General features: G+C 34.0%; 1 protein-coding gene across 1 annotated transcript in view; it reads left to right on the plus strand.

The window, feature by feature from the left end:
- Positions 1-14,571, plus strand: part of LOC150109163 (uncharacterized) — a 47,350-nt gene that overhangs the window by 18,403 nt on the left and 14,376 nt on the right. The window contains exon 2 of the mRNA XM_090405910.1: positions 1,715-1,793. Coding sequence (XP_090262036.1) covers positions 1,727-1,793 — 67 coding nt within the window. The 5' untranslated portion in view covers positions 1,715-1,726. The remainder of the gene's footprint in view (positions 1-1,714; positions 1,794-14,571) is intronic.

Consider the following 14,571-nt stretch of genomic DNA (forward strand, 5'->3'; position numbering starts at 1 on the left):
AAATTAATCTGATGTGTACGGCGTCATTTCTGAGTTATTATTGGTGTGTTACCCAATTTCAGTAGTTGTTTCCTCATCCCAAGGTCATTCCCCCATTTCCCTGGCTCTTGGAAAGAAATGTTTCCCTTGATTTGTTAATTACTGGGAAACCAAAGCGACTAAGGATATATTATTTCAGTATAATGGCCGTTAACTGCATGTTTTATCCGGCTAATATGGTTTTTGCAGGAGGGAAATACCACTAGCCCTGTATGAGATTGGCTTAATCACATTTAGTTTGAATAGGCTTTGTAAAGGTTACTCTCGTGCTGGGAAAGATCTGGGAACAAGAATTCCATTAGAAAACGTTTCAGTCTAATCTATCACTAGCCTAAATAATGCATCCATAGCTGCCTTATCATCCAAGGAGCTGCGCATTTTCGTCCGCTCTGGACTTTAAGCCTTCTGTAGAATAACACAACAGCGTACCATTTACAGATCAAGTGTCGTTAGTTCTATAATATCATTTCGAAATTCCGGAGATGTTTTTAAATTGCCTGACTCTGGTGAACGCGCAATCGACTATGGAAATATCTCTGGAACAGGTATTTTCACTCCCAGGATTCATCTAAACTGCGTATTAATATATTCAAATATATATTCAGATTTGGTACAGAAATAAATGAAACCCAAGTTTCGTTTATTTCTCTTAATTTTATATCATTTGATAAAACTGTCAAGATCAATCTTGACAGTTTTATCTAATTCTTGCTTCTTTTTTTCCCCTCTGTCATCAAAGCCATGCAGTTTCAATTTTTTTTTCTCTAAAGTTAATCTTCTTATTCCTCTTTTACCTTGCGTTGTCGAGGATTTTCTATTCATTTAACCGATACCGTATCGAGGATAAAGTGATCAGTCTTATGCCTCCCTGTAAAGTTAATACGCTTCAGAAACACTAATTGGAGAACCTTCAATGGAGAGGGAGAGAATTTCATGATTACTGAATTCAGTCAGAATTCTTTCAGAGAACGCCAAGTTCAACAAGTTTGCGATTTCTTACTTTGAGTTTAAGTTACACATTTTAATCAGTGTAACTTAAACTCAAATCTGTAATCTGCAAACTGTAATCAGTGATATACAGAAATCTTACAGGAGCTTGTTTTTTCTGTCAGCGACATTCAGGAATAGATGTAATCTCTGTGATAGACTCTCTGATTTGACTAAATATCTTTTTAATTTATGTAAATATTCACACAAATGTATTTCGATTAGATGTTTGAACAACATTTGCCATCAAATTCACCACAGCCTCTTTAAAAGGAAATTTTAGAAGGAAACTTGAAATCAGCGCGTAATTTCCAGCTGAATTGCAGTTACAAGAAATTGACATACTGTTTAATGTTTAATGACAAAAAGTCTGCATTATTTATATTTATTATTATATTTATGCTTTTGACTAATATTCATATAATAATATACATTTCAGGGATCAATATTTAATGTTTTACAAATTTTTTTACAGATTTTACCGATTTACACATTTGACAGTATTAAACACACTTTCATAGTAGACAAAAACAAACTGTTACTATGGCAACAGATATTTGTATATCCTGATAAACTCTGTTTATTGCTAACGTTATTATTGATTTATTTAACAGAATATTAGAAATGATTTACTGTCAATTATTGAAACAAAATCGGTAATCTATTACATCTGTGTTTTTGTTTTTAGTGACAGTTCAAGATGGTGGCTATTTACCGCAACCGACAGCATGTTTTCCTGGCAATCATCCTCTTCTTCTTCTTTGCCAGTAAGTGATTCCATAATATTTTCCTAATTTTAATATTCATATATTGCTGCCATTCTCTGTGTTGTGTTTCTATTGGTGTTATTTTTACTGCACGGCAAATTTTGTGATCAAATATCCTGTACAACTTTATATAATACAGCAAAAACTAATATAATTTATATAATATAATTATTGATCTACAAGAAAATAAAGTGATATATATATATATATATATATATACACACCACATAAGGCAATTTATTGAAAAAACAAGAAAGACTGTTAATCGACTGCTGTTAGTCGATGAATAAAAGAAATTCATCGATCGGCAGTTAATTGAAAACACAATTTATCGAAAGGCAATTAATTGAAAACACAATTTATCGAAAGGCAATTCGACGAAAACCAACAATTCATCGAATGAAGAGTTCATCGAAAAATGAATTACAAGACATGCGAAGGGAAGTGAAGTTATAAAAGAAGTATATATGTCAGTATATGCTTTTTCTATACTTTATGTGCATTTTACACAATCCGGGAATGAATATGTAAAAAGTATTTATATAGACCATAAAAACGTCCGAGCACCACCAAACAGTTACACTGCATCAGTCATAAAGTGCAAAGTAGCAGACCATTACTTCACCGCTCTAAACCTGCACACCAAGACAATATCCATGCAATGTCCCACAGAAGAAAAGCGACAGAAAACAATAATAGACGAAGAAATAGTCAACCACGAAATAAGAAAAACACACTGGGAACACCTGGCATCAGATTCAGAAGATATCTTAATATCTTTTACAACAACATTAAGCTCACACTGGAGGAAATTATATAATAAAGCTGTAAAGAATTCGTTCAAAAACAACACAAAACCTTCGGATAACACAAAACTTAATCCTAGAAATACACAGAAAGGACGCTTTATTGAAAAAATTAAAGCGATATCCAAATAACACAACCTTAAAAACTGAATATAAGATAACAAGGAATCGCCTTACAACACAAATCAGAAATGCAGAAAAGAAGCTACTACAGAGACAAACTAACCTCCGCACAAAACAACATGAAACAAACCTGGCATCTGATTAATGAGATGCTAGATTCTATTCCCAACACCACTGCCTCCGAAACCATAAAACACAGCTTCATGAAAGACGCAAAACCTATCCAACAACTAGCAAATGAGTTTAACCAATACTTTGCAGAATCCATCCAAGAACTTCACAGAAATATTCCCCCAATCACAAAACGAGACCCCCACTTGGACCGCGATCAAAACAGACATTATGGTTCCCAACCATAAAAGAAGCAGAACTCCTCTCAGCAATATATCAAATCAAACCAAACAAAGACCCAGGTATAGATGGTATCAGACCTAAAGATATAGAGACATGCAACTAGTTTAAGTCCTATCCTACTAAAACTAATAAATAAAATATTTAAAACAGGACAGATACCAAGTATGCTAACGACCGCCATAATTACACCCATATACAAACAAGGAAAAAGAAATGTAATCGGCAATTACAGACCCGTAGCAACATTACCAATTATCAATCAAATTATGGAGCGGATCATACTGAAGAAACACACAGCATACACTGAGATCTTTAATATTATCCCCAAAACACAATATGGTTTTCAGAAAAATAAGAGAACAACATCCCTCTTGGAAGACTTTACAGACGTAATTAATACCGCCTTAGACAAAAACAAAATAGCCATGGTAGTCTTTATTGATCTAACTAAAGCATTCGATACACTTACACATCAAACCTTGTTAGAAAAGCTGAGGCATGTTGGAATAGACGGGCCTCTTCACAGGTGGTTTACAAACCACCTCCAAAATAGAAAGCATATCACACATATCGGATCAAACCGAAGCAGAGAGCTACCAGTAACCTGTGGAGTACCACAGGGAGCTGTACTCTCTCCAGCACTATTCAACATTTACACGCACATATTAATCAGCTACCGCTCAAAGGTAAGGTCGATACAGCTATAATATTCATCCATAATAATGCAAGCATATCCCAAACAAATATGCAACATGATATAAATCTGATCATAGACTGGCTCACGAAAAACTCCATACACCTAAACTCAGAAAAGACAAAATTAATGATATTCAGAAATCCACTGACTCGACCAGTTGATAGCAAATATATAACCATCCAACATCCACTCTCCAACATAAAAAACACACAGAACAGCAAAACTACTACAATCACTCAGTTTGAAACAATACGATACCTTGGAATTTACTTCGATGCAGATATGAACTGGAATAGCCACATAAACCATCTCCACAACAAACTCCGAACAATAAGTGGCAAACTCTACAGGTTAAAAGACATGGTTCCCATACGCCTTAAAACACTAATATACAAAACACTATGCTAAAATATACTAAGATACGCTATAACAACATGTGCTTTCTGTGCACCCTACAAATTAAATAGATTAATGTCGCTACAGTGCAAAATAATAAAACTGATCTTTTGGGAAGATCAGAGAGAGACAATAACGACTTTATATAGACGGCAATGGCAGAACAGAAAATACTGACAGCAAACGTTTATGTCACTGCAGCTTTGCTAAAACATTATTTCGTTGCCAGCTACAGGACAATCAGAAATACATACCGTATTACAAGACCTCAGACAACTAATTATATCACATATAAATACAATAATCACTACAGAAAGGCCACGCAAACTTCTACATCCCAGACATGATAAACAAATTACCTTTTGAATACAGAAATCTTACAAACTACAATAGCCTGAAAAGAGCTCTATGAACAAGAAACACGCACCCAAAATACCATACAAAAGCAATGAAACACCATATATTCGTTCAGGCTTCCAGTTTAGTGACGTATCAAGACATTCCAACTTGTCGTGTGTGTGTGTGTGTGTGTGTGTGTGTGTGTGTGCGTACGAATTTCTCAATCAACGGCTGCAGTGGAAATCAAGCCAATTAAACATAGATTTGATTTCATAGCTTCCCAACACAGCAAATAAACCAATAAATAATAACTGGTGTCATCCTCAGATAAGCTCACAAATTAGCTTTGAGGATGAAAGCTGAGAAAATACATCTCATCTCATTGAAGATAAAAAAAATAAAATAAATAAAAAAAATTAAAAAAAATGTATCATATGTAATGAAATGCATGTAATGTACGTATCACATGTAAACAAACGTATGTAATGTTGTATCATATATAATGATAAGTATATAATGTATGTATCATATGTCATAAATTATTATAATTATTATTGCGAAAAAAAATACTATTATTATTATCAGAATACACGAATGTGTCAAATGTAAAGAAATGTATGTAATGTTGTATCATATGTAATAAATTATTATTATTATTATTATTATTATTATTATTATTATTTAAAAAATAAAAAAGTAGTTGCATTATTATTGTTGTTAATAGTAGTAATAATAATGGTTATTATTATTCCCCGCCATCATGCTCTCTCATTAACCTAATGGTTGGTGGGGTGGAAATGCTATATTACTAGAGAATAATGAAAGAACAACATGGTTTCTATTGCCTTTCTTGTCCGATAAATGTTTTCTGTATGTAAATATGCATGTTCAAAGGACTGGTTTGCTTGTTTCTCAGAGGAAAACCCTGCCATCTCTGTATGAGGCTTGCTAAATTGCCTTCAGTTGAAGGAAACTGATAATAATTATTCGTGTCATAGACGTAATTCGAACCCAAGTCTTTGAAATAAAGGGCTTTGTTTACACCAACTGAACTACAGAGACTTCATTTTTATTATTAGTGGTAGTCGTAGTATGTCACTTCCGCAGACACACACACAAGTTATATGGGATGAATTTTACTCAGATGTGTTAATTAAAATTTTTTAAAATTTGTCGAAGTTCCATTTTTCAGGTCAGCTATATTCGGGGCTACAAATGACGTGTGGAAAATGTATATTACAATAATTCTCTGACTTAGTCGAATTCGAAGTATTTGTCTGCATGGTTCAATCTGCGTGGTCCAAATGCACCACTTTTATTATAACATTTTTGTAAAAAAAGTTTCGAAATGATATTAGTAATTCCATACTGGCTGGATGGAATTTAACGAAATATTTGAGTTAAGATCTATATTAAAACTTGTCAGTTTTGATTTCAATCTGACCATTGTTGCTGATTTTTGAAAAAAATTAGGTAGAATGGAATTTGTTGTCTAGAGATAAATCACAATGAAACAATATGTATACTTACAGAAAATTTATTCTAAAATATAACGAAATAATTATTACGTCTCAATGACTACTTCCATATGTTGAGTAAATGATAGATATTGATACCGGATTCTTTTAAACAATAGTTTGCATATTTTAATTTAAATAATTTAAGTTAATAGTACGAGGGTGGTATGAAAAGTTCTCGGCCTCGACCATAGATGGCAACATTATCGGCAAGATGTTTTTTTTCGAAGTTGGTACATCTGTCGTAAGCATCCATGTGAAATTGCGAGTCATTCTATCAAGTAGTTTGTTTCATACAGCTGTCTGAAGAAAAAGTGTTGTCTGTATTCCTTGAAATGGACAAAATCGAGTATCATGCGGTTATAAAATTCTTTGTAAAAGAAGGTTTAACACGGAAAGAATTTCATTCAAAGTTCATAAAAGTTTATGGGAACTCTTCTCCTTCGTTTTCGAAAGTTAAGAAATGGGCTTGCGAATTTAAACGTGGCCATACCAGCTTTGAAGATGATCCACGTGAAGGACGTCCAAAAAGTGTAACACCAGAAATCATTGATCAAGTGCACGATATGGTATTGGATGACCGACGAGTCAAAGTGCGTGAAAATGCTGAGACTATAGGCATTTCAAAAGAACGTGTAGGATATATTTTGCATGAAGAATTGCATATAAAAAGCTTTGCGCAAGGTGGGTGCCGCGCTTGCTCACAGCGGATCAAAGACGCACTCGCGTGAAAATCTCTAAACAATGCTTGGAGCGTTTTAACAAGAATAAAACCGATTTTGTGTGTCGATGTATTACTATGGATGAGATTTGGATTCACCGTAATACAGCAGAATCCAAACAGGAGTCAAAACAGTGGAAAGAAATCGGTTGTTCAGCACCAAAGAAGACAAAGTCGGTTCCATCAGCAGGAAAGGTCATGGCATCGGTGTTTTGGGATGCTAAAGGCATTTTGTTTATTAATTATCTTGAAAAGGGTAAAACAATAACCAGGAAATATTATTCCGATCTTTTAAACAGACGAGACGCAAACATTTACGTGAAAAAAGACCAGGTTTGCAGAAGATCCACGTTAAGGACGTCCAGAAAGTGTAACAACACCAGAAATTATTGATCAAGTGCACGATATGGTATTGGATGACAGGCGAGTCAAAGTGCGTGAATTGCTGAGACTATAGGCATTTCAAAAGAACGTGTAGAATATATTTTGCATGTAGAATTACAAATGACAAAGCTTTGCGCAGGATGGGTGCCGCGTTTGCTCACAGCAGATCAAAAATGCACTCGCATGCGCAAAGCGAGTGCATATCTCTGAACAGTCCTTGGAGCCTTGAGAAAAGACCCGGTTTGCTGAAGAAAAAATCATCTTTCATCAGGACAATGCACCTGTTTTGGCAGTGGGAAAATTAAGGGATCTGCACTATGAATTGTTGGAACATCCACCCTTTTCCCCAGATATAGCTCCCTCTGACTTCTATCTCTTCCCAAAACTCAAACTCTTCCTCGCTAGTCAGCGTTTTTCTTCGAATCAAGAGGTGATTGCAGCTGTAGAGAGGTATTTTTCAGATCTTACTGAGAAGCACTTCAGGGACTGGATAATGGCGCCGGAGCATCGCTGGAATAAATGTATTAGTCTTAAGGGAGATTATGTTGAAAAATAAAAATAATTTTGAAATTATGAATTCGTTTTTTCATTATTACGCCAAGAACTTTTCAGACCACCCTCGTAGATTTAATTAATTTAAAAGTGGTATTTAAATGGGATTTTAATTTAAATGGAAGAAATTTTTTTTGATGAATTGCGAAAGATTTTATCGAAAACCTTTCACCGAATTGTCGTGCGCTGAACTGTGGTTCAATGAATTGTTTATTCGGCGAATTGCCATTCGGTAAACTCTCTTTCGATTAACTTTTTTCGGTGAATTTTCATGGAATCGTTTGGATCCTGGATGTTTTATGAACGCACGAATTTATTTTGCTGGAAACGGAAATTAACAGAAAGTTAAAGGTAGTAAACTGTTCACACAAAGTTGGCACGGATATGCGAACCTTTTATGAATCCAGGTTCTATATTTATTTATTTTTTTTTTGAATTCTATTTCCATTTCCGTTTACAGGTTACGGCAATTTATTTTTTCTTTTGTTTTCGTTATAACCGTGCCTAAAGTGAAGCAAACACGACCACACACACAAAAAAACAACAACTATTTCTGCGTTCAAATCCATTGCATACACAGCTTACCCACAATGATGGAAAGGTGTTTTGTACGTTGACCCGAGACACGATCATGATGTAGTGATGGCGTGACTTTGTCTGCGTTGTTTCGTCATATTGGTGTTGGCTTTTTCATGCTATGTGATACATTGATATTTTTGCTCGGGCTTGTTGATAATACAGCGAGTGCTTTTTATCAGAATGCGTGGGAGTGTGAATTATAGTGGTTTGTGAAATGCATTTTTTTTTTTTTTTTTAAATCCTGGCAACAATTTCATGTAGTGATTATCCTCCCTTTTATGTTTATTAAGTATCATTGTAGGATCAATTTCCTCAAGATGTCTAGTCGTCTATAATTAAGACAATTATATTTTTTTACATAATTTTCCAAGCTTTGTAGATATTAGCTTGTGTAATATGAAGGGATCGAAGCGTATTGCAATAATTTATTTTTTTTATGCCAAGTAAAAAAAAATAATACAGATCGGCAAGCAAAATAATAGAATTTCTTTAATAGAATACAAACAATGAAACGTCACTTTGATTCAAGCTTGGTTTACAAGTTCTTTATTGCAACATCTTTAGTTGGAAGATTTCTTTCAACCGGTTTCTCAATGATGTGATGCACCAACATTTTTTTTTATTATTTGTACTTATATTTTGCAGTTGGTTACTCATTCAGTGATCTAAATTTTTAATCATTTATTGTTCTTATTTTTTTTTTCTTTTTCTTTTGCAACTTATTTTTCTACAGTCGCACAAACTGGTAATGCCTGTTTTGGTTGCTGTCCCTTTCTCAAGATTTAATTTACATCTTACAAGCTTCCCAAATAAAATAAAACTTTAATAAAAATAAATTTCATAAACTTTTCATAAAAATCATAAAAATGTATAAAAATTCATTAGAAATAAATTCATAAAATTAATTTCATAAAATAAATTCACAGAGTATGTCATAAAATATTTCATAAAATTAATTTTAAAAAATAATTCATAAAATATTTAATTAAATTTCATAACAATAAATTTCATAAATAAAGTTCATAAAATAAATATTCGAATTTATTTTATGAAAAGAGTAGACTTGTGGTATGTCACAGTACAGCTCTGCATATATATGCAGGCTATTGATTCTTAAATTTTTCGTTAGCTGTTCCTCTTAATATCTTGACATTAATTACTCATAAAATATTTTCCCTTGTATCATGTTGATGCATAATTCTAGTTGATTAGAATTTGTATCCTATTAATTTTTCTTTATTTGAATATATTCCGTTTATTATTTGTTTTTTTTTTTTCAAGAAAGGAATGAGGTGTGTGTAACCTGAATCACCTTAGTAATAAATATTTCGACAAGCACTGTCATGCAGATCTAAGCATCACACCTAAATATAAACAATGCTCAGGACCTGTAGGTGTATATTATTTGCAACACCTAAGAGAACTGGAATGACGAGATCTGTGGCACGGAGCCAACAACACAGAGTGGTAAAAATTAAACGAATTCTTAACCATAACGCAAATCTCTTCTCGGTTTATGATTGCGTCCTTGACTTTTACTGCAATGGAAGGAAGAAGGAAGAACAACTACGCGCTTGGATACAAACAATATGGAGGCATTACAAACACACCCATGCCGTAATTTTAATTGACATTACTTCATAAATGGTATAGGAAGGCTGATTCCTTGAAGGAAAAGTAAAGCCCGTAGAAGTTATCTCCTCCGAAGCATGATCCATTTGCTTATATGTAGCGATTTTTCTTGTTCAATTAGTTTAAGCCTTTAGGAAGGGCTTTCAGCTGACGTGGTATTTAGTTGTCTTAAAATCGTCTCCTTTCGGTATGAATTTCAATTTACGGAAGCCCTTGCATAGAGGAAAATAAAATCTGAGAAGATGAGTGAAGAAGCGCTGGTAATGTAGTTTCGTGTCAGGTTAATGGTTTTTGGACACTGAAGACCAGTGGTATGGCTCTTTGCACTGGTGAAGAAGCCAGGTTCTGAAATACCATTTTGTGAAGCCCTTTTCTAGGTACTATGTCTCGTAACCCCCCCCCCCCATGTGTCAAAGAAGACAATCAAAGTTACCATGTTAATGTCTCTAACATCTTGCTTCGACTCAGATGTCTTGGATCAAAAGGCGTGGAAGAAACATCTTTTGCACTTCTAATCAGATCACTTATGAACACGTGACACAGTCATCTTCTTTTCGCATAAGAGAATTCTACAACATATCCTACATGTTGATCGTCATTTCGATACTATTATTAATTTTCCGACGACATCCTATGGTTGGAAAGACCTGAATTCCAATCCTGTCTTGGATGTGAAGAATTTTTATCAGAGCTTTTCAACTGAGAGTGAGTTAGTCGGTCCCGTAAGGAAATGACAGGGTTTTTCATCCCCCCCCAAGCAAGAGAAACTGACAAAGAATACAAGCATATAGCATAATAAACTGGTATCATATCACCACAGAACTAATATATCTCTATCTTGATGTTTAAATTAATTTCGGAAATCACTGCTAATCGCTGTAATTTAATTTTATGTATCCTACATTCACAGACAGCGATAGTCTCAGTACCAGCATGCATGCGTTTGTGAATGCTGATGGAGTATTTTTGTTATAACAAAAACTAAACATGAATGTAAACGAAGATAGGGAAGATGTGTTTCGATATTTTCTTATTCTGCTAGCTCGGAAGTTCTTGATGTCCCATTATACAATGACCACAATCATATCTACGTAATCTTAAGTAACTAATTATGTACTGTTCCTGAATCCTCAGTGTCCAGTCAGGAGTCGAGAAGTTGAAGTTTTCGTATTTTAGCGGCAGAGTGGTCGTTATGAAGTGCATTCTGTCGTATCATGAGAGAATGCATTTCATAGCAGACAGCAACAGTTGCATATAGTAATGTTTCCACTTCGTAAGCTTCCTGTGCAAACTGGCAGCACAGTCACGCTAACTGAGACTATCGCATCATCTAAGAGTTGGAGAACGTTGTTCTAGTTTTCTGAAAACAAGTTCTCGACCACTGAATAAAGCATAAGGTGGAGTAATATGGGGCGAATACGTATAATGCACAGGTACATAGACCTGACTACTCTGAAAGTTTTAGCAGCCAGTTTTTTTATTTCATCTTTATAAGATGAATCCCAAGGCTACTAAAGAGAAAAAATCAGCTCGCAACACCTTGCAAGACAGATTGATTTGAAGGCCATTTAAAAGGTTTATAAAATATTCTTTGGTATTTAATATAGAATTCCATTCCACGCCTTTACAACAAGCGCATGTCTTTCTTCAGAGATTACCACTGAAGTGTCATACTCACTCTTCAATTACTGACAGATAATTTTCTTGATATTTTCCTTTTATAGATTTTTTTTTTTTTTTTACTGTGTACTGTACTTTCTCAGCGTGGCACTCCTTTAATGATTCGAAACACTTTTCTGTACATTTTTAAAGAAATTACTATTCTAAACTCTTGTAAATCTTGTTTATTTGTAGGCGCAGTAGAATTATGGTGATATATTTAAAGTCTGGAATAACAATTTCGGAAATTTATTGTTCTACACGTAGATATCATTGTATAAGCTTTGGTGGCGCCATCTTATGTGAAAACACGGCACTCTCTGATCAACGACTATTTGCCTTCTGTAAATAAAAGAATGGTGACATGTTAAATTATATAAAGAGCTCAATTTGTCACTCTACTGATCTCGTAGCATAACTCACCATTAACCAATTTCCTTATTGCCTGCACATTTTAGGTGACATAGAGCTCGTATATTTTTAGATTATATTTTAAATTTTCCGTGGAGTCAACCGCCGCCGTTGACCGGTCGTCATGTTAAAGATGTCAATTTTAAAACCATAACAACTAGTTGAAACCGTTTATTTTATTATAGCTGGTGAACATCCATTTATGGTGATCAAAAGAATAATGGTCTTCTTTTATATTGAAATAGAGCGCCATAAATTTTTATGTGTACACAAAGAATGAAATACAGTATGATCAAAATAATTGTGATTTGATATGTATTTGCAGAAATGTTTCCAATTGGATATCGATTTATGCGCAGTTCAACTTTATTTATTATCTGTTATAATAATACACATCGTGATAATTGGTTACAAATAAATTTTTCGTGAATTTTTCATATTTTTCATGGCAAACAACGAAAGCAACGTCCTCTCAGTGAGAGGGCGTTGCTTTCATTGTTGGGCGATAACCAAACGATTTTTGCGTGAATTTTTTATTCGTGACATTTGTTCGCTAACCGACTTAGTTTAAATTCAGATGGAATTACTATAGATATTTGATAAATTACATAATGTAAAAGATTGTCCTAACATTGTTTCATAATGGGGAAACAATGTTAGCACAATCAATGTTTAAAACTAATGAGTTTAAATAGATACATATGTCGACCTTGAATATGAAGAGATGACATTTGCATCCATAGTACAGGGCAGGCCGAAGAGAGACAGTTATTGGTTCGAGTCTAGTCGCCTCTATATGAACGTTTTATAAACCTTTCTTCAGTTCCGAGTAAGTCGATCTTTGGCTTGGGGGGGGGGGGGGTTGATTTTTTCTTCCGTTATCTATAGTTTTCAACTCCACATCTAAAATCTTCTATAGAAATCAACCTGCCTGTTACAGACAATAATACAAGTTTTGGTGTTAAGATCCATGAGGTTAGAACAGTTTTTCTGCCGTAATCTCTGTCTCTCTCTTTCCTGAAAAGCCTTGATTCATTGATGGCATGGACTCATTATTAGCGTAGAGTTGGCTTGAAGAATGGAGACTGGCTACTTACCTTGTCTTCAAAAATTTAGGGATAAAGCAGTTCTTCCTGCTCCTTTGGAGAATAAAAGGCATTAGACGATTTATTTTTCACTTTATTATCAAGTAGTTAAATATAGCTTAGAAGAAGAAAAAAAGAAATAATCATAGCTTAATTCTAGGTTTTCTTAAAAAATAACCACTGCACATTAATTGTAGCAATTTTATCTCAACATTGTTGAGATACAATTGCTTTTTTTCGGTATTTCGTTTCTGATGAGACAGAAACGAAATACCGAAATTCAACTAGTTTTTGCAAAGCCCTTTCCGTCGTCATATTTAGTTGAATGTGGCTTTAGTGCTGTAAATGACTTGCTACTGAAAAAAAGAAATCATCTGGATATCACAAAGCATGTTGATTTGAGATTGAAAATGACTAAATTAGTATATCTGATAAAAACTCTTTGCAGCAGACATCAAGCTCAAGGGATCACATTAACTTGGATTTTATTTTCCCGAGTTCAGTTCGATTTATGTTTTATAATATACAAAGTGTAATATAAAATTTATATTCATTGAAGAAAGTCAAATTGAAAACATTTTTACCTATGTTCCTTTTTTATTTGAAGTATCTAATTATATTATACTTTTTCAGAACTTGGATGACTATTATGCAGAGGGGTGGGAATCAAAATCTTTGAGGCATTGAGGTGGGACATGATTCAAAACACGTTGGGAAACACTGATGTTAGATCAGATACTGGACGTTTTTGCTTGCCACATTAAAACTTTTCTACTTTTAATTGTGCTACAGTCTTCCGAAAGTTAAACATTATTGAGATACATCGTTGTATATTATAAAACCTGTCATATTTAAAAATATTGGCATAACAACATACTTCAGTAAAAAATAATTAATGTGAGAAATGGTTGTACAAAATTCGGCAATTATGTACAATTATTTCTCAGCCTTATCACCTCTGCGGTCCTCAAGCTTATTCTAATATTCAGTTAATTTCATGCGGTTGCATGCACAACAGTATGATTGACGGAGGTGCATCTTACCGCTGTTTTAGCTACTTATACAAAACAACGTTGTCTTCTCGTAGTATTTTGCCCTATAATACCGTATTTCAATGAGAACTCGCTTCACTTTCACCATCCACTCCTCACCCAGCATCATTTTTTCTACTGTAATTCAGATGCTTCTTAGTGACAAAAGTTATGAAACTTAATACTAAAATGTGGCAAAGAAAATGAATGTTGTTCGTTTCAATACTATTGGAATTATTTCATGAAAAAAAAAACACGTATTCCTTCATGCATTTACGTATTAAGATAAATTGAACATCTATAAGAAAACTAATAACAACTTATAACAATTAAGTATATTTTCTAGATTGCTGCATATAGCAAGTAAAATGACACACAGAGAGAGACGAAGTTCTTGTCACAATGTTATATCATGACTGTCACTAACTCTCATGTCCTTGGAAGGCGGAGTTGTAGCCTTACGTAGACACTCATATTTCGTACGATGAGAAC

This window comes from Typopeltis vanoorti, chromosome 2, assembly GCF_054136105.1.
Source record: "Typopeltis vanoorti isolate ZY-2024b chromosome 2, IOZ_Tvanoo_1.0, whole genome shotgun sequence".
NCBI lineage: Eukaryota > Metazoa > Arthropoda > Arachnida > Uropygi > Thelyphonidae > Typopeltis > Typopeltis vanoorti.